The 21,392-nt window shown below is 31.9% G+C and overlaps 2 protein-coding genes across 6 annotated transcripts; both read right to left on the bottom strand.

The window, feature by feature from the left end:
- Nucleotides 1-3,476: 3,476 nt before the first annotated feature.
- On the bottom strand, nucleotides 3,477-9,669 carry LOC128164235 (myeloid differentiation primary response protein MyD88-like). 2 transcript variants are annotated; one of them, XM_052828015.1, is made up of 7 exons: nucleotides 9,382-9,669; nucleotides 8,611-8,920; nucleotides 6,225-6,299; nucleotides 5,820-5,909; nucleotides 4,176-4,359; nucleotides 4,006-4,097; nucleotides 3,477-3,909 (listed from the first exon to the last, which is right to left on the bottom strand). In XM_052828015.1, exons 2-7 carry the CDS (start codon nucleotides 8,876-8,878, stop codon nucleotides 3,617-3,619), a joined length of 1,002 nt encoding a protein of 333 aa, XP_052683975.1. In that variant the 5' UTR covers nucleotides 8,879-8,920; nucleotides 9,382-9,669; the 3' UTR covers nucleotides 3,477-3,616. The 2 variants fall into 2 exon arrangements, with proteins under 2 accessions (XP_052683975.1, XP_052683967.1); XM_052828007.1 differs by having other exon boundaries at nucleotides 8,611-9,023; nucleotides 9,382-9,668.
- Nucleotides 9,670-16,446: 6,777 nt separating this feature from the next.
- LOC128164305 (myeloid differentiation primary response protein MyD88-like) lies at nucleotides 16,447-20,298 on the bottom strand. Of its 4 annotated transcripts, none has more exons than XM_052828103.1 (4): nucleotides 20,143-20,298; nucleotides 18,019-18,231; nucleotides 17,173-17,264; nucleotides 16,447-16,969 (listed from the first exon to the last, which is right to left on the bottom strand). In XM_052828103.1, the coding sequence occupies exons 2-4, from the start codon at nucleotides 18,195-18,197 to the stop codon at nucleotides 16,722-16,724; spliced, it is 519 nt and encodes a 172-aa protein (XP_052684063.1). In that variant the 5' UTR covers nucleotides 18,198-18,231; nucleotides 20,143-20,298; the 3' UTR covers nucleotides 16,447-16,721. The 4 variants fall into 4 exon arrangements, with proteins under 4 accessions (XP_052684063.1, XP_052684070.1, XP_052684076.1 ...); XM_052828110.1 differs by lacking the exon at nucleotides 20,143-20,298 and adding an exon at nucleotides 19,636-19,777; XM_052828116.1 differs by lacking the exon at nucleotides 20,143-20,298 and adding an exon at nucleotides 18,511-18,650.
- Nucleotides 20,299-21,392: the final 1,094 nt, after the last annotated feature.

Below are 21,392 nucleotides of genomic sequence, written 5' to 3'. Positions count from 1 at the left end.
GGTGAAATATAACATGAGGCGAAATAACGCGGTACCTTTTAATGTCGTTTGTTTTGTTAGCAAATTTTGTACGTATTTTTCTTCATTGAAATTTGGCATCATTGACGGGTCTATTATTATACATATACTAAGCATTGCCATCGTTAAAAAGCGTGCATAAAATTTGATATAAAATCGGACCAAGCAGCTTTAAGCTAGACCCAAATTGATCTTCTGGAAATCATAAGGCCGTCTACATTTACGTAAAAAGAATCATTCACTTCTTTGTTTGGTAAACGTACCTCATTTAGGGTACTCGTAAGACAAAAATAAAGTTACGGAGACAAATGCAATGCGTTTCACAAATCTAATGTCATGAATTGTTTTTAATTATTATTAGATTATAAAAATATTGCCTTATAAGAAAATATAATTGATATATACTACAATAAACAAGGGTTGGTGCGGTGGATATCACAAGACCTCCACATCAGGGGCCAACTTCCTTGTATTGGAGATTGGCGATTGGCCAAAGTTTTAAACACCCGTACCCCTATCAAAATCGTCCTGGTACACAGCCAAGAGAGTTAATTTTAAGTTAAAGTCTGTGTGACTGGAATTCATTTGTTGTTCATTATTAAGGTAATTTTTTTACACAATGCAGAATACAAAATACCCAGCCTATTTGTACAACGATTTGGCTGATATGTCGGTATCGCAAGGTGACCTCTCCGTGAAGTTGCTCATCACTTATCATTCAATTAATTATCACTTGGTATTTTTTTTAATAAAATAAACCGATTGTAATTCATATTGAAACATTAAAGATTGAAATGTAGTTAAAGTCTTACGCGGGTTATGTATTTTTTTTTCAGTGATATCTACCTTCACACCCACATGAGTTACCAAATTCATTCATTCATCCGGGATATGTAGGAAGCGACATTGCAGGAAAAATACATAACCCGCGTTTTAGCAGGTTATGTAAATGTTTCCTGCAATGATCGCTACCTTCATAACCCGAATGAACTATCAAAGAAAGCATGTCAATTTCAGTCCTATCACTTTCAGCCGCTGTAAATTTCGACCAATCGATAAATAGGGCGTGTAGATTTCAGTCTGGCTGTTTCTATAGAGCTATGAATTAACTATAAGTTTCCGTAAGAAATAGAGGAAATTATGCTTGGTAGATGTAAATATATATACATGTACTCTTGGTACGTATTCAAATGTTGAAGTACATATTAGTGTAGGTTTTAGTCATCCACATAAATTAACCACCTTTAATAAACAGGCCTTTACCACAGTTAAAATGCCTCCCATATACTGGTAATGTAGCAAAAAATTGTAGAATCGCTCCAAAACGATTTTGGAGACAATTAATGAAGCTGCATTAAAAATAACAGTCAAATGTCAAATTATCCATAACAAACTTTTTTGAGGCTGTAAATACCTTTCATCTAAAAATAAATTCATGTTTTTGAAGAATTCAACACTTATTACCAACTTTTTTTAAACGCTTCGTTGACATTCGGAACTCTCGGGACTTTTTATTATTAAATGCACTGAGTTAGAATTATCTTCCGCGTTTCCTCTGATGAACAGAATATTTGACATATTTTCAATTAAAATTTACACGTATTTGTAAAATCGTTTCTGAGTTTATCCATGCAAATGTGATATGTGGAAACAAAAACTACAGAGCCTGATTAAGCGTGAATGTAATCCACATGCGCAGGATTGTAAAATCCAAAAAATTCAGATGATTTCCGTATTTTTAAAGGAATTTTCGTTGATTATTAATTAGCGAAGCTTGATTGAGAAAAAATGAAAAAGAAATTGGTAATCTTCAAGTACCAATGATGTTTAAAACATAAATAACAGAAGACAGTACTCTTCTGATTTTTCTATATTAAAGCCCAAGAATTCGAGTCTATTATTTTAATATAGTAGTATAGATAACTCCTAGCTGCAGTTCTGTAACTTCAGGTCTAATTTTTTTTCAGAACGGCAGCTGCAGCTACATAACTCTCCTAAAAAATCATCACATTAAAACTTAAAGCATTTACAACGACAAAAAAGTAATCTTTCACATTTCTCTTAAATGCTCATGGATAAAGAAATTAACTCAAGGCTACAAATCATGTATGGACTTTTATTTTTATCAAAATATGGTAACGATTTTGCCAAAAAAAAAATACTGATTGATTTCTGTGATGATTTTCCATCAGACATGGTTGTTCAAAGAAATAATTTTTTTTTTGGCAAGATGTTTTTAATTCTTGGATTACTAAGAAAATTATTAAAAGCTCATTAAAGCTGAACACCGCTCGTAAATAGGCATTGTGCGCCATATTTCTCTTTCAGCAGCGCTCTCCCTACAACCCCTATATAAGCCATATAACTCTTAACAGTTCAAAGTATTTCGCTATAGAGGTCTCACCGGTGTGGACGTACATCTTGCCTCGCCGTGTTACTCGGTCGCGATGAAATTATCAAGATTTACGCACTTTTTTCAAACTAGGAGAGTACTTACATCAAAATAACTGGTCAATGCATTATTTAGAAAAGAGAATTTTTGTGTGGTGGTGCCTTTTTACGAGCGATGTTCAGCTTTAAACGCCAAAAATATTGTTCATATTTCTGTGCGATACAACCTGAACATGAAAATCATATGTACATTTGTATTTTTTAAAGATTGGTATGTGAAAGGGGTTTAAATTAATGAAGAGTTTTTGAATGAAAATGGAAGCATATTTTCAAGAATATATTTTCGTGAAAGATTCCATTTGCACTTAATATACTTAAATATGAGAAATACCACAACGATGTTAGTATTGAGGTTTGTAATGTACTATTTAGTGTTCATCCCCTTAACGGGGAACTCACAAATTCAAACTTGGTAATCTTACATGTATATACAAAACAAAATATATATATATTTTTATGTTTAAAATAAATAAGGATGCCAATATTTTTAGAACTCTTACACTATTCAAATCAAAGACACAAGATTGAAAATATATTTGTATTCAATATCCGATATTGAGGAATTCGAAAAAGCATGGTCTTCATAGAATGATTGTATTAATCTTCTGGCAGTTTTAGATGTGACAAAAGTACAATAATACATCACTTTAGTATTTCTCTTTTTGCATGGATTGGAGTTTTACTGCTGATTAAGATATTCTGTTTCATAATTATCTCAAGCACCTACCTCACTCTCTATTACTATAAATATTTCAATATGGGATGAAAATATGAGTATGCGAGAAGTGAGAGTGATGATATTATAATAAAACTTATATATATTATGCACAGTCACAACCTTTGTTCTTAATATAAAAAAAACTATAGATGAATATGGTCGGGAAGACCTTTATGATAAATCTGCATAAATAAAGGCAGATTAACTAATCAGAAAGGTCAAAGTTAAATGAAAACGTCCCTGTTAAGGCGAATGGCGCAGACACTGCGAGTGGTATAAAATCATGCCAGAACATTAACATTTTTTTATTTGTTTTTGAAACATTGTTACTAGAATATGTTTATGTTTGAATAGATTGCAATAGATAGAGTTGATATATCAGCATGGTATGCAATAACGTTACAATGGAACTAGCCACCCTCAGCTGTTCTATGGAGTGTTGTCCTCGGATTCTTCAGGGAAGTTCATTGTTAGGACACCAGTGGAGTACCACATTCTCGTTGTAATCACCCCAGCGTTCAGTTTTAATTCCTCCAGTTCTGCCTCACTCATATAATCCCGGGGATCGGGATTAAGGGGGCACTGTAAAACAGCGTTAAGGCGGGGCCAGTTCCAGTCTCTTAATCCGGGGTTTGTGAAATCAACGAAAGATAATGCTCGAAGAATATCCGGCATTTTACACGGAGCGGAAAATACGGGGACCACTTTTTTACTCCTTGCACCTGTTGAAAAATTGAAGCAATTTTAAAAAAAGCGGACGACGTTTTTTTTCTTTAAAATTGTTTCTAAGATCGGCGGAAGTTCTAGTGGTAATTTACCTGGTGACAAACAGTGGGCAAATTTGAGCTGAAAATCGGCTGCAGCACTTTTTAAAAAGTCTGGAGACAAGATAACCAGTGTTCTTCGACACCTGAAAGAACAACCCATACATGCTATTGACAAGTCAAATTTTAATAAATTGATAAGAGTCTTTATAATCGTCTCATACCGTGTAGCAATCATGTGGGCAGAGACTTCATAACGAGAGGGTCCCGGTAGATCGTCTCTCCAGGGAATGCAGAATTTCAGATTGTAAGGCGGGGCTTCCATTTTCCCCGAGAGCTCCTTCACGAACTCCAAGTCCTTCCCCACAGGGTTGTATATCACAAAGGCGTCATAATAGAGCGTGTCACCTAAAAATCCAGTAAATCTACGTATTTATTTCAAAAATACACGATGATAAATTTAACTCTGGAAATTGAAGTAAAGGCAACATGCATTAAGGTGGCAGGGGACAGTTTTTTAAAAATACAATTCACGGGTGAGGTGTGTCTTTGGAACTCTGTATTCTGTAGAGTTTCCTCAGTTCCCATTCAGCACAAATACCTTTAATTTACTCCTTGCAAGGCCAACCACCAATTTTTGAGGAAAATTACTAGTCAGAACGTGCATAATTTTCTACATAATGTTTATCTGAGATTACGATCATTTCATATTTCACCCATTATTCATGATTTTTTAGTTTCTTAGACATCCCCATCTAATTCCGTACCGTGTGTATGCTGCAACACCACAAGTCAAGAACTTACTGGTGTATAGTTTACTGTGTTCCATTCACCTGCTATTCGTGTTTTTTTTACTTTCCGTCTATAACTTGCAATATCAGTGTGTAAAGTCAACACAGCAGTCATATCCGCTAGTTTCGCATTTAACTTCTGATTCTCATGTACTTAAGAATGAGTACCTACATTTTGCATATCAAAGTCAACAAGAGACATCACTCTAACTAACAATAACAAGTAAAGACCATTTCAAGAATTTTAGCAACATTTATAAGCCTTCAAGTAGCAACTCTAAATTTTACAAAAATATTGACGGGTATTTTATCCGAAACTGTCCCTTGTTACTTAAACAGATATCAATACATAGTATCAGATTATACAACAAGGTGGTATCCTTTAACAATATGACAGTTCATGAGGAATCTTTTATTTTTTCTTAGAGTATGAGCACCCAGACCCCCTAACCCTCTCTAGATCTGCGCATGCTTAAGCACCTCATGTGTTGTCCAATTTCTTTATGTGTTTAATTTGATGCATCAAAAAATATATTGTTTTATAAATGAGTGGCATGTCGTAAGTTGAATTTTTGAAATACTTTTGGGTTAGTATCTTAAATTTAAAGTACGCAGTTAAACGTTTATGCTTATTAATCATATCATTATGCAATACAATTTTTTTTAACAGTATTAAACTTAAAAATGTAACGCGTGATTTACCCCGCCCCTCTATAAGAATTCGCACAGTATTATATTGATAAATATGTTCTCGGAAATAAAAGCTTAAACACGAACAACCTTTTTTCTAATTGTTTAAAGTTTGTATTTGTTTTAAGAGTAAAACAAAGTTAGGACGTAATAAACGGAAGCAGTAAAAGAACATCAACAAACAAGATGTCTTACATGGCTTTCAGCTTTGTATATCTGTGTAATTCAACCTTAATTATTTTAAACTTGGAATGTTTCTACCTTATTAGAAAGACCGATTCTGAGTATATAAATACGTAAAAGTGTTAAAGAGAATTCGTTGGTATGAAAAGGAAGGACATTGTTAAATATCGAATCAAGCAGGATATAGAAATAAATGCCTTTTACCTTTCTCTTTGACGTCATCAATGGTGACTAAACCTAACTTGTTACTCTCGGGAATATAGTCACAGGACGGTCGGTTTGGTCCTTGAGAAACTGTAAACATCTCAAAACATAAAAAAAGCACGGATTCATATCATTTTAATTTTGATTTCCTACGAACCCTTTTTAACGGGTTGGTTGAATACTTTGAATTTGCATGTTTTCTTTGTCTAAAGATTTTATCTTTTTGTTACATACCAATTGTGATATCATTGATTCTAATCAATCAGTATGACGTAGATATCTATTCCTACATTTTATAGAGGTTGACATACAAGTTCCGTAGATATACACCTATCTATGCATTGGAATCTATTAACGCTATCTAAACCAACGTAATGACAGGAGGTCCATTGTTTCTCAACTCACCACTTGGGTCCTGAATCATATCTTTTGAGCCCGTAATGTCTTTGTGGCATTGCTTATACCGATCCACATCTTTCTCTGGCAGTTATAACGACCACATTGTCAGGATATGTGTTTATGCAAACAATTATAGACACACTTGAATAAAGATAAAAATGATTTTGATACTAGTGATTTAGTTATTACAAACGATATATATTTATACTTATAAATTAAAGGGGAAGGAAACTGAAAATATGTCGTATAATAAATCAATTAATTATCATCTACTATAAATGTTAATCGTATTTATTTTCATTTAGAACCCTCGGAACAATGAATGAATAAAAAAGTCAATCGCTTATTTTAAATTTCCCGCCGATATGGCAGCTGTACATTGTATATGTAAACGAAACCGGAATAGATAGTGTGACGTCAAGATAAATGTTTTTTTTTCAGTTCTACATCATGTCAGCCTCCAGTAAACACGATTTCTCTTACTTCAAACTTGCATATTTTGAAAACAGCATGACAACATGTGATAAATTAAACTACCTTATTAATATAAATAAAATATTTGTTTGACTTTCTTTCCCCTTTATGGAGGCCGACTTTAGTACTATTGCGCAAGTTTATGCGCATTCTTGTAGTATATACGGTGTTTTTATAATTTTCATGATTTTTTTTTCGATATCATTGATAAAATTAAACAAAATACGGATAAAAATATTGGATTTATGAGGAAAATTTTATATTTTAAACGATTTTTCTAATGCACGCTACATGTAGGTGAGCTTTGTCATTGTGCTTTTATGCCGGTATGATAAAGATGAAGCTGTGTAAGAATGCCTTATAAGAAATAACATAAAAGAAAAAGTAAAAATCGTACGATGTTCAAAATCTATACACAGAATAATGATGTTCTCATTTTTTAATGAATCCATCATTCCAATCTGAATTTTTAATGCTCCAAATAAAGGACAAAAATTGGTCCATTTTAATATTTTAAGATGGCCCCCACTGAAAACCAGACTGTAAAATTTAATATTTTATATTTAAGGTAGAAAATTATATTACTAATCACATATTACAGTTTGATAAAAAACCTATTGACGTATTTTTTTTAAATCTGCATCGAACTGCGGAAAATGACGATATAGTAAAAGTATCTGTGTTTTGAGATGGCCCCTAAAGAGAACCAGGCGGTCGTTTTCTTGAAACTTCGCAGATAAACTAGAGTTTGTTTAAGGTATCCGATCCATAATAGCCTCAGATTCAATGAATTTGGATGCATAACAGCTATGTATGGGCTGTATACTCAGTATACTTGAACATAATTTTCCTATTTAAGTATCAATATGTAAGAGTGGAATGTGTCCTTTTTAATGACCTTTTCTTTTTTTGAAGAGTTGTCCCCCTTTGCTAATATTCTATAAAAATTAATTCTAAAACAATCTACACGGTATAAAATTTAATTTCAATATTTTTTGTATTCCTTATGATAAAATACATCTTTCCACCGAAGCATTTTTTGATATTCCTAGTAATTACTTTTTATTTACAAAAATGTGATAGTTTCCATAGACCTTAATGCAATCTTCATTAATTAATTACTGCTTAGTCAATAATATTTTTGAAAATTTCTCTCGGTAAATCTTTTTCTACTCGTAAATGCTTCAAATAAATATCAAAGTATTTAATACATGATGGATATTCAAGGTTAATTGGAAAAACTTGGTCCTAATATGGATCGAATACCTTAAATTACATATAGTTAAAAAATGAAGAATTTTGCTATTGTAGATTTTCCGCAAAACACCCAAATCGGCCTCCTTAAGACATTTGGCAAATAAACTACGAAACGCCTGCACCAGAGTAGCTGCTTTTAATTTTGGTATTTCAGCACGTGTGATATGATGTCCGTAAGCTATAATTGAATTTTACATGATGAATATTTATTAAGAAATAAATTAAAAACCTACTTTCATTTTTTATAAACAAGCCCAAAAATCTTATTTGGAACAGTGATAGAAAATATGGTTAAATTTGAAATAAGAACAAAATTGCGGAATCTGACGCACTAAATACCGGCTCACTGGTTTGTAATTAAAAATAAAAAGTTTGCAAAACACGTGCATGTATACATCATCCATTTAAGTTTATATTTTTCATCCCTGCCTGCTCCTCTAAGTTCTGTCTGTTTTTAAATTCAGTTTTAAAAAATATGTTTAAAAAAAGAAATTAAGAAAAAAATAGACACAGTATAATTATACCAAATGAACAAACAAATATGGCTCTACATATTTTAAAGCATTGTATCATTTAAATGTGTAAAATGTTCATTCCGCGCTATCGCGGGATAACATCTAGTGTTAAATAATTTACTCAAGATTTGTAAAGTGATTCTCACTTATCAAATTGGCGCATTCTGTTATGACGTCAAATCTCCCTATCGTCTGCAAATGTTTGATGAGATTGTCGACCGTTGATGAAAGTGCTGGTCTCGTTCCCCATTGATAAAGCATCTCCTGAGTCGGTTTGCTCTGTCTCTGGAACTGTTTGATGTCTTCGGAAGTAAAATGGATAACTTCGGCCAGTCCCTGGTAATTGTTGAGGTAGTCTCCCATTAAAAGGCCCTCGGGGTCTAGGTAAGTTCCAAGCTTTGATCTGACGGACATGTTGAGGGCGTGAAGGGGCACATTTTTTCCTTCGACAATCAACTGTTCCGATGTGATCGACATTTTTGATGCAATGTTTAGTAAGATACTCTCCGATTTAACTTTAATCCATTAGCATACGGATATATATAATGGAATTCTTTACCTGTCGGTTAAATAAAAGATTCTATTTAGTAACATGAAGAAACAACCCATACACGTGAGTTGTATCTACAAAGCCGTTTGATTGGGGAAATAATTGTACATGCTATGTTTCATACCGATAAAGCCAGTTACATAGTTATAATACAGTAACAATGAGCGAATACTAAATTATATTCAAAATATCAACGTCAAACATCGCTCGAGTTTATGCAGCAGACAAAGAGCAAGCGAATCTCGCTTAATAACTCAACATCAAAAGATAACTAATCAAAACCCAATTCGTGTACCGACGGATACCCGATTTAAAGAGAAAGTGAAAGTAAAGTACAGAACAACCCGTAGTGTGGGATAGTATGTACCTGGTCATTGCTTTCTATGTCCGAGAATCCAGTGTTTCCGATGAGGAAATATCCGTGAGTTGAGGATCTGGGTCGTCAGTGAGGTTGTACGCCTCTCACCTAAACATCCTCGTTATTAGCCGGGAATACCCTGACTTTTGTGACGTTAATAGTTTATTTTAAACACTCATAGTTAAAGTCTCCCGTTTTTTAATAACCGAGGCACCATTAGTATACATTTAACTTTTGAGAGTAAAGTGAGGTAAATGTATATTATTCAATAGATTTAAATGGGACAAATATGACCCCATCTGATCTTCTGGTATTCATTCATAAGGCGGTTTTCATTTATGTAAAGTAGAACATTCAGCTCGTTAATTGGTAAACTTACCTGGTTCTGGGGTATTCGGAAGGTAAACAATTAATTTACGGGGACCAGTGCGTTTCACAAACTAATAAATGTTTTTTAAATGATCAAATTATTGCATAATAAGAAATTATAATTGATATTTACTACTATAAGAAGGGTTTTTTTGGGGATATTACAACTTCCTTATATCGGATAACGGCGATTGGTTGAAGTTTTAAACACCCGTACCCCTATCAAAATTGTCTTGGTAAACAGCCAATAGAATTGAAGTTGAGTTTTGAAATAGTATATGTGTAGTTCATTATTGGGACATTTTTTCACACAGCGCAGTATACAAAATCTCATCTAGCGTATTTTTACAAAGTCATGTCAGTTTCAAAGGGTGACGTCTGCTATAGCTTTAAGTTGTTAACCATTGATCCTTAAACTTACTTCCACTGGGTATTTTAACTCTTCTTTTTTTATAGTAATAAATCAATTAAAAAATTATTGCAATTCATACAGAAATTGACAAGGTTGATATCTATGTCATCAAATGAACCGCTTACACGGGTTATTTAATTTTCCTACAATGGTAGCTAACATTTTTATAGTTTGTGTGTGTGTGTGTATATATATATATATATATATATATATATATATATATATATATATATATATATATATATATATATATTTTTTTTTTTTTTTTTTTTTTTTCAAACATATATTCATACATTTTCTTGTGTCCGTGTTGTGTTCTTTTATTACCAAAATGTGTTGTGATTGGTATAATAAAAGTAAGACATTTGGTCTTTTAGTTTTTTTTTTATAATACATGTTCTTTATTTTAAGCCGAGTTAAAATAACATTTGTAATAATTAATAATTCTGATTTGGATCTGATCAATGTTGAATTGATAAACTTTTGGTCTGTATTCAAATATGAATAATACATATAAGAGTAGGATTAATCCTAGATATGATTAGAGAAGACTAAAATTTAGATAACTGAATATCAATTTGCTTTAAATTTTATTTGACGTTTAAAAATACCATTCTTCTCATTATAAAGGTTATCATAAACTACGTGCATATTGATAATATAAAATTATTAGCTTCATAGAGGTAGTAACTCGCAATAAATGAAAGGAAAAAAACAAACCCATAACCAGCGGTCCCAATACTTGATGAAACACGGTATTACACAAAATAAGTGACAGTGAGCATTAATACGTAAAAATAAATAAAATAGGGATATATAACCCCCAACACATCATCAAACCTTTAAGCATATATCCACATCTATACTTTTGTCTTTATAAGTACATAACAGGAACATAATTCAAAATTAAAAGAAAAATAAACTATCATATCTATACAAACATTGTGTCTTATTACTTATACCACTGCGCCAAATTCTGTGAAGCGGTTTCAGCGGATTTGCCCTGACAAACTGTTCATTACTATATTAAATGTATGCAAAATTTCTAATGCAAAATGGATCGAACTCCCAGATAAATGGAATAAGAATTTCCTGCCAATTCCTGGCAATTTGCATTGTGACCTAAATGCCCACAGAGTATTACGAAATTCTGTGTAGAGGTTTTATATTAGGTGAGTTTCGCTTACAAACTATTCATTTCTACGAGCAAGAGCTTGGGCTTTGGGTAATTGTGACAAACAGCAATGTGACATAGGCCTGTCTTTCATCGCTGGGCACTCAGCCATGGTTCTTTGAAATCAGCAAAATTTGACAAGCTTTTTTGTAGATCAAGTTTTGTTAAATGTTGTTAAGATTGATGGTCATAGATGATGAAAATGTTAATTTTAAAGGGTTCGTTTCCCAGTATAATTATTGGTAAGGGAATATCGCTTTTTTCTTTTCTGCAATTCAAAGCTGGTTTCAGAATCATGCTAGCAAACCTTTCAATGGTTTTTAGCTCACTTGAGCTGATAGCTCAAGTGAGCTTTTCTGATCGCAATTTGTCCGTCGTCCGTCTGATCGTCTGTAAACGTTTTTACATTTTGAACTTCTTCTCTAAAACCACTTATCCAATTTCAACCAAATTTGGCACAAAGCATCTTTATGGTAAGGCAAATAAAAATTGCAGAAATGAAAGACCTATCTTTATTCAAAGCTGAGAAAACCTCGAAAATGTAGAAAAAGGGGGGTGCATTTTTAAATATCTTCTTCTCAAGAACAACTGAGGAAAATTCAACGTAATCGGTAATTCGGTATCATCTTTTGCGTAATGGTAGAATAATGCAATATGTTTTGTTGAGATGCTCGGCATTTTCTCGAATTTATTCAATTTAAATAGAGTTTAATAACGCTGACGGAAATATTTAGGTATATACATGTATATGATTCATTTTGAAAAAATAAATTGTGTTCTTTATTTGTTATAGTGCATGTTTCTTGTGTTTAATTGTTTACAATTTCTATTTACTTACCATATTTGAGTGTTAAGCTTCGAATTATAAGCAAGATACAGAGATTTGCTCACAATTCTATGTTTGTACACATATCTGAGGCCATTCATTTTTTTCCATTTTAAATGCCGAATAGGAAATACCAAGTTAAAAATCTTAAGCTGAATGTAATAAACTCATGTAAACAAAAATATGACTCAAACCTAGCAAAATTTTGAGCTCATCTTGCTTATAATTCTACGATTGACGCTGAAATTGTTGTTGATCATTAGAAATTCTATATGAATTAGAGTATGTTAAATACTTGTACACAAAAAAATTAAAGAATGATATGCTGTATATAACTACTCTCTGGGGCCCCCTCTTTATACAATGAATAATGTGAAATGTGAGTAAATAAAAACGACATCGTTAAAACAGTTTCCATAGTTCTGACACATTTCTGTTGCGGGGATAAAAGAATTATCGCTATTCCTAAGAAAATATAACAGCGGAAAATTATCCTGGTTTGTAGCCATTTGTTATTTTTGAATAAAAATGAAAATAATGGGTGGGCCATAGTAAATTAGAGTGATCTGCCTGTCAATACGGTAACATTGATTTTTATAGCTCTTTAACATGTCACGTGACAACATTTTTTATTCCAGTGTATTCATCAATCAAGTGTGAGTAAAGTTATAAAAGTCACGAGTTTACGCGAGGTAAACAACAGTCATTTAATTATAATGGAGAAGACAAATTAAATTGTTGAATATTTTTAATTTGAGAAATTGAGCGCATTGAGGTGCAATTTTCTTCTTCACATATATACATGTAGGATTTTTTTGATAAAATACAATAACTATTATAATATTTAAAAAAAATACAATAACTAGTAAGTAGTTGAGGAAGAAAATGTACCTATATGCTCTCATATATTTTGATCGCTTTACAAAGTGGGGGGGGGGGGGGCAGACGAAAATACAGGGAATTAGAAGTTTTATAACACTGTACCCCTACCAAATATTTAGTTCTATATCTTGCGTAGGATTTTCTTATTCTGTGTAAAAACAGTATTTCATGAAGGTACAATGTCAAAGATTAAGTGTATGCAAAAATAAGTGTAAAATTCGAATACTTTACAATATTTATTTTTTTGTTATTCTACCGAGGGCCATATGGCACAGTATCTTTTGAACGCCCATTGTTGCTCAGGTGACTTTTTTCTGGTGTCTCTTGTGACCTGTTCCTTGCCTGTGGTACAGTCCTCCATTTAGTTTGCGGCCCCTTTGAGTGGTGACCAAAAGTTTGATAGATTCCAAACAGTGGTTTTCGTATCTTTAGTCCTCTAGTTATGCTGACGATTTTGCAAGATTTGCATTTTGTAACAGTACTGTTCAAATTTCCAACATTGTAAAATTAACATTTGTGATAAGTGTCAAATCTGACCCCCATAATTCAACTTTTGAAAACCTGATTCAGGTGTATATACGATTGAGTTGTCATTTTGTAGAAAAAGGTTGATAAACGATACATATTTCATTCATTACTCTCAATTATTTGCATGAACTGAAAGTTTATGACGTCAGAAGTGGAGCTGCTTTTACAAATAAATCAATATCATTCGAATTATGCATTTTTATAAGCTTTATTAAATGGAAAACATAGAGCGCAACTTTAAAAAATGCAGATTTTTCTGTCAGTTACTAGTCTTTGGCAAGTAAATAAATATTTTTCTCTCAAAGTTATAATAAAAGTCTAAACAAAGTTTACATATATGCATTTGTACTGAAAAACGTATGATATTTACTTTAGGGGTCCTATTTGGTCCTATCTTATTTTATGTAGTTTTTTTGTGACCCTTGCGTGGAGGTTTTACGTTTTTATGTCTGGCTGGGGAAAATACATTTTTCGTTCACATATTGTTTTCAAATATATGTCAAAACCATTTGATTAGGAAATGTATTAACTTTGAACCATTAAGAAGAAGGCTTACATAGGCATTGCCTGCTGCTATATTCATAAATGTATATTTGCATAATAAAATATGTTCAAATCAAATCAACTTTGAACCATGTTTGATGCTTTTAGGTGTTATAAACCCCTATGATCTGGTTAATCAAGTTACATATAATTTGAAAAGTGTTCAGTTATTATATCACTCGTTATTATAGAATGTGAATCAAAGATGTTGAAAACTTAAGAATACCACTTCCATTTATTTTCTTTATCAACCCGTGAATCTTGTAAGTAAATTTGCTTATATTTTTTTTTAAAATCGCATAGTTTTGGTGAATCATATACTGAATTTAATTATACTTAGGTAACCGTCATGGCCGAACGTGTGTTTGCTTACGTATCGGTAAATTTCTTTCCTGTCGACTTATATAACTTGACATAATCATACATCCGGAAGTTTAAATTGACTCAAACTTCACAATCGGAGAATCGTTAGCAGTATAGACAGGTTCATGTCGCTGTAGACATGTTCCTTCCTTGTTGTATCACACAGCTACTGGTTCATAAAAAATCGAAATAACCCAGTTTTATGTATTTTCATCTTAATTATCGCCATGAAATAACGGTAAAAAACGTGGCCAAATTTGGCTTTAAATGCGCATTCTTTTGTACATTCTTGCATCGTACAATGTATTTTCACCTCAGAAACGTTTTGATACTATTTATTAAATCAGACACGATTAAATATAATGGAATTTCACGAAAATTTTATTATGTATACAATTTTCCATCGTTGGGTAGGTAAACGCTGTTTATGACATTGTGACAAAATTGAGGTTTTTTAAAGAATAAGTAAAAAAAAAATTGACGCTAAAAAAAAGAAATAAGGAAAAAAGTGTACGTTTCCAAAACAGGACTACAATGAAGCCTTTGATATATATATATATATATATATATATATATATATATATATATATATATATATATATATATATATATAAAAATTTGTCTTTTTAAATACGTTCTACGTTTTGTAAACGTAAGAATTTTGTTTTGTGATAAAAAAAGAAGAAACAAAGATATTAATGCTTGGACATGTAGTTAATATAACAAAAGACTTATTTTTTTTGTATATTCATACTTATAAAATATGACATTTTGCCAATTAACCACTAAATATTTACCTGTACTAAAGATTTAAAGGTATCCATTTACTTACGGTTGTTTGTGATATATGACCGATACAGAATCGACCAAGAAAGACATTATTGGAATCTGTTTAAGTTAAATATACGGAGATAACTTTTCAAGACACTCCCTCTCTCTCTGTCTAGAAAAAATACATAGCTATCAGCTTCAATTTGACACTGGAAATTCTATCAATAAGAAGTGTCAATATGTTGTAAATGGAATGCCGTAAATAAAATCTTAACAGGAATTATAGGTGTAAAACGCATGAAGTGTTGCATTTTATTACGAGATGAAATGGTTATTCGGTTTATATATATATATATATATATATATATATATATATATATATATATATATATATATATATATATATATATATATAAAAGCACTAAGAATAACCAACGACACGAACAATAAAGTAAAATATTTTCAAATTTTCGGGACAACCCGTCCCTTCTTCAGGACAACAAAATAAAAACTACATAAGAAAGAAGAAAAACATCTACAAAACTAGCACTACACTAAACTAAATAATATATAAAAACTAGATAATGTTTAAACACCGGATTCTTCACAGACCGTCCGCTGCGTCGGACGGGATTTTTCTTTCTCGGGCTCGAATTCTTAAATATAAAGATGTAGCTGCCACGTTTTGATCCGGTGTTTAAACATTATCTAGTTTTTATATATTATTTAGTTTAGTTTAGTGCTAGTTTTGTAGATGTTTTTTTTTCTTTCTTATGTAGTTTTTATTTTGTTGTCCTGAAGAAGGGACGGGTTGTCCCGAAAATTTGACAATATTTTACTTTATTGTTCGTGTCGTTGGTTATTCTTAGTGCTTTTTTATATCTCATCTTATAACCTTGTATCTTTTGATCCGACACTTTAGATAACGAGTGTTGTTGGTTTGCTAGTGCTTCTTATATATATATATATATATATATATATATATATATATATATATATATATATATATATATATATATATATATATATATATAAAGCTTATACATATAAAATCTTTGTCTTCATTCATGGTTTTCTTTGAAGTGTGCTTACTTTTAACATTTTGGCGACGAAAGAGTATTCAATTCTGTGTATTTATGAAGATTTAAGATTCCTAAGCGTCTGTGAAAACCATATAATATTTTTTGGTACCATATGAATCAACTATAAAAGGGTAAAATATTTTAATTAACAAAAATATATAAAGCTTATATTTATGCACTTTCTCTATATGAGGTAGTTATAATACAATCATCAAATAACACAAAAACATGTAAAACAATGACGTCCAAAGTGTAAACGGACATTTAACTTTCTTTTCTTTTTTTTTTCACAAAGTACCGGTATATATAAAATTCATTAATTAAGAACGGGTTTGGTTTTCAACTGCAGATCTTCAAATTAATGTTCATATTTTGTCACGGTTAAGTGGTGTCCGAACGTTAGGTCACGGACCAGTGGTGTTTGATCTTTCTACAGGAAGTGTCGAGTATGATATCTGGTAAGTTGACCCCCTCTTTCACCTGTTGATCCGCCTCTCTGTCGTGTTTTAAGAATGCCTTATACAATCTCTGCCAGAACCAGGGTCTGGTGTCTGTTTTATAATACTGTAAGGTGCACGTGAATCGTAGAACCTCGGGAATGTCGCATTTCTCTATACAAACAGGAACCACACGGTTTTGAAGGTTGGCTACCAAGTAAAAATACAATTAAGTTATGAGAAAAAAATGTACAAGTGATCAAAATGTTAATAATGGAGACAAGGGCTTGATATAACACAAATTTTCAGAAATCAATTAACGAGGGTCTCCATTTGGGTTTTGGTGAAAGATTAGGTGACGTTATTGATTGCCAGAGATATTTATGATTGTTGATATCTATTAGCTGACCTACCTGGGGAGAGTGAGGTGGCATACTTAAGCTGGAATTCCGCCATCTCGCTGTTAGCAAAGTTATTGGACAATACTACTATGCACTTCCGGCATCTAAGGAAGGAACAAAATTTATTTGAACAAATGTTCAAATTTAAGTCTATTTCAATTGGTGTTTATCATCGATTGTATTTTTGTAATAATTGAAAAAATTGGAAATGCGTGGGTACCAAAATGTAGTATGTGTAAAATATTAAAAGAATTTTGTTAAATTGACCTACAATTGGATATTCCATCAAGGAGATCGCCAACATGAAAAGACTTAATTATTACATCACTTGTATTCATTAATACAGTTTATTAATAAATATAATCTTATCTAAATAGGTTAGAAGACCGAAGCCATTTTCGACCATTTAAACCTTCTAGAAAAGAAGAATTCAAATAATACTGAATGCATGGTAAAGTTAAAACGTTTTGATGAATGAATGCTCTACTATAAGTACATGATAAGTACGAGAAGCACACTTAAACTTTATAGTGGGTCTGATTATTAATATGATAACCACAAAGCCTCCCGATTGCCTCTTTAATTTATCTTTTCCTGTTGGAGGTTTCCCCCCGAAGCCCGAATCCTTTCATACAAAAATGTATATACATCATTTGATCAACATGTTTTTATATATATATATATATATAAAACACTGCGTGGTTTCCTAACACATAATTGAATTTATGGTATATATATATATCAAAATAGAATTGAGATATACGCTACAAAAGAGAGAAAAACTTCCCCCTTTTAATGACGTAGCATCTAACAATGATTTGTGTACATCTAATTGAGAGTAATAGAGTCTTAGTTTACTTGTTCTGAATGAGGTCAGCAGACACATAGTGGTCCTCTCGGGCATGGTCACGCCAGGGGACAAACAGTCTCAGGCTGTAGGGTGGGGCTTCCATCACACTGACCAGCAGCTTCACGAAGTCCAGGTCATCTCCCACGGGATTGTAAATCACAAAGGCATCGTAGTCCATCCGAGTCATCTCGCTCTGTGTGGTATCGACACTTCTACCCAAACTATCGAAAGAGAAAAACAAATACCCGTGTCTGCTTTTTGACGTAAAGTAAATCGAATTTTAAGGAATATCCACCGATACTCAAGTGTGCATGCCACGTTGATCGAATGCAATGTAATATTACCCGTTCTCTATTTATTTAAGTTCGATTAATGAAGGAAGTATTTCTGGGTGGTTTTTTTTCTAAGCTTTAACTTATTGTTTTAATTCAAGCAGATAATGAATATACCGTATCACCATTTTCTCTCTGATTCTATTGCTCGTAGTACTTTACACTAACCTTCAAGAAAATATCAAGATGGTTTCTTCTTGGAAGGGTTTAAATTCAACAAAGCCTTTCACAGTAAATGAATATGTCTACACAAAAGTCAGTGATATACATACAAACATTACGATGGCTATGAAAAGTTTCAGTGTCGTTCCTAGAAATCAACTGGTGTGTAAATTTTCATTTTCATTTGTTCTCCCTAATAATTGGATGGCGTTCTGTCATAAGAGGGCGCTTTTGTCACTCAAAACCTCTCACGTCATAGAGTATTTTTTTTTCAGATTTGCTGTGAAATTCTAATGACCTTTTCCCCACAGTTTTATCTATACTGTCAATAAATTCAAATGTGAACATAATATTGACATTTAAAAAAATATAATCTCTATAATATCTAACAAAATTATTCACAGAATTATTTAAATCTTGATGTGCATGAAGGAATTTAATTATCATGTTGGGAATATTAAATTTAACGGACGGCAGAAAGTAAGAAATTGACAATTGTTGTAAATGTTTTATTTACTACCACCCGTAAAATTCAAAATTTACAGCATGACATTATATTTACGATTTGTATTACCAAGTATTAGAAACCCTATCGGTAATATTACACTGTAATGTTTTATAAGTTTAAGGAAACAAAACTGTACCTTTTTACCTTTTGTGCCTCTCGGATATTTCCTGGAAACATTACTTTTAGAAAACGGGAATGTGTGTCTTGTTTAAACCGAATCTATCTCATTGCTCCGGGTCAATTGATTGGTATTCATTTCATGACAAAAATATGACTACCTGACTTAATAGTAACAATTAAATGTCATGTACATGTATCGTTTATCAAATTGTAATGAGAATGCGAGATAAATGAAAATATTCACATTAAGCATGAAATTATCTGATGTTTATGTACGTTTTACTTATAACTTTAGGTAAAAAATTATTTTAAAAACTGGTTTAAGTGTCGTAATCAAAATCTCAAGTGTTGATCGTATCGGAGTTTGATAAGAAATGATTTTACATTTTTTTTTTCAATAGGCTTAAATCTTAAACCGTCGCCAGTAAATCCCTACATGCACTATAAGATAAAGATGCGCTATATCAATACAACAATGCCGGTAAAGTACAAGTCAGACTTACTGTTTAACAATTATATGATTCCAGTAGTAAATGAGAAAACTTTAAATAGAACACATGACTGTTAACACGTGATGAGACCGCTCCCCGGCTTCTACAAGTGTAACAGTTACACCCCACTGACGAGCCACGGAACATAAACACTTTGACATACTTACCTATCTTCAGGGTCAACTTCGCAGATAAAATATATTTTTTATGCGATACCTTATCTTAAGAAGTATTATCCCAAATTTGTAAGGTGATATATTACAGTATAGAGAAAACCCCACAATGTTGTTGGTTTTCTTTTTAATAAATCAAAATAAAATCAGTTAATATTTATTTAGTAAACATTCGCGCACAAAAGCACTTTCACATCCCTTTTCTGCAGAACACCATAAAAGATTATAGTCTTTGCAGGTAATAAAATCGCATTGCATTGCTTTGGAAAAAGTTTTTTTTTTACATTGTTCTAGAATAAACAATGCGTGATTTGTCTTAACTTAACCTTCAATTATGTTTTCTGACCTTTATGTAAGTAACCTCGAACTCTCCGCCTGATTGAAAATCACCCACGAATTATTCACTTTCAGACTTTTAAACTATTTGTTTATAGTTTTATCAACTATTCATTGATAAAACGAATTGCCGATGTTTTACATCTCCAAACGGAAAGTAGACTTCCAGGAATACACATTAATTTTCAGAAATGCTAAAGTAGCATGAAAAACGGACGAATATTAATTCATTTTACGTCGCAAGATCTGAAAAACAATATTAAAATTTTTCATCAAGGAAGGTTTACATTTACGTGTATAAATTTAGTGTAATCTTATTAAACAAAATAAAAACATTTGATATTGATCGCGAGTGTCTTTGTTTTCTGTGCGTGTTAATAAATGAGGAAGTTGAAACTATTTCAAGTCGCTTTGTTCGTAACAGCTGCTGGTATTTGATGTTGAGAAATGTTGTTACCAGGTAAAGGCCGTGAAATATTTCGGAATGCGACAAATGAACATGATCTAAATGTGACACACGAATGGTATAGTACTTGACTACATAAAAATAAAAATTTACAAATTAAGTTTCCGAAAAAGTTATGTCCTCCAATACTCACTCCTTCTCAAAAAAAAAACCCGCACCAAAACCAGCTTCCCCCCTTGCATAAACAAAAAGGCGAAAATTTGACGGAAAATAATCAGAAGTTCGTTGATTTTTGTAATGCAACAAAAATATAAATTAGCGAGTTTGTTTATGTGATGAGAAAAGAGACACGGTTGATACAGAGTGTGATATCCTAACTGATGTAAACAAGTTGAATACTTTTAACATTAATATTGATAGAAAAAGTTGTGATAAAAAACTCATTTTTTGGAAATCAGCTGTTGGAATTTTGTAAAACAAATAGTTTAAATATAACGAATGGAAGAGTTCACGGAGATGCAGACATCTGTACTATTATCCTCAGCCAAGACCACTTTTGGTAAATTTACTGCGTTATAACGAAAACAAAACAAAACAATGTTTTAGTGCTGATTGTTTTATAACAAGAAGAAATTGTAGGAAAATTATACGCAAATATTAGTTTATGGAACCAGCGTGTTTAAATCCGAACTGCAAGGAGCACAGAAAAAAAATAAGCGCATATTAAATAAATCTTACAAAGTTTATAGAAATAACCTACAGCGTACAAATGTAACATTAAAGCATTAAGAAGAATACTGGAAACTCGTAAATGATAAAAGCAGTAACGAATCTAGCGATATTAACATAGTAGA

Source organism: Crassostrea angulata, chromosome 1 (assembly GCF_025612915.1).
Source record: "Crassostrea angulata isolate pt1a10 chromosome 1, ASM2561291v2, whole genome shotgun sequence".
In the NCBI taxonomy this organism is placed as follows: Eukaryota; Metazoa; Mollusca; class Bivalvia; order Ostreida; family Ostreidae; genus Magallana; species Magallana angulata.
This window is presented reverse-complemented; position numbering and strand designations above follow the sequence as displayed.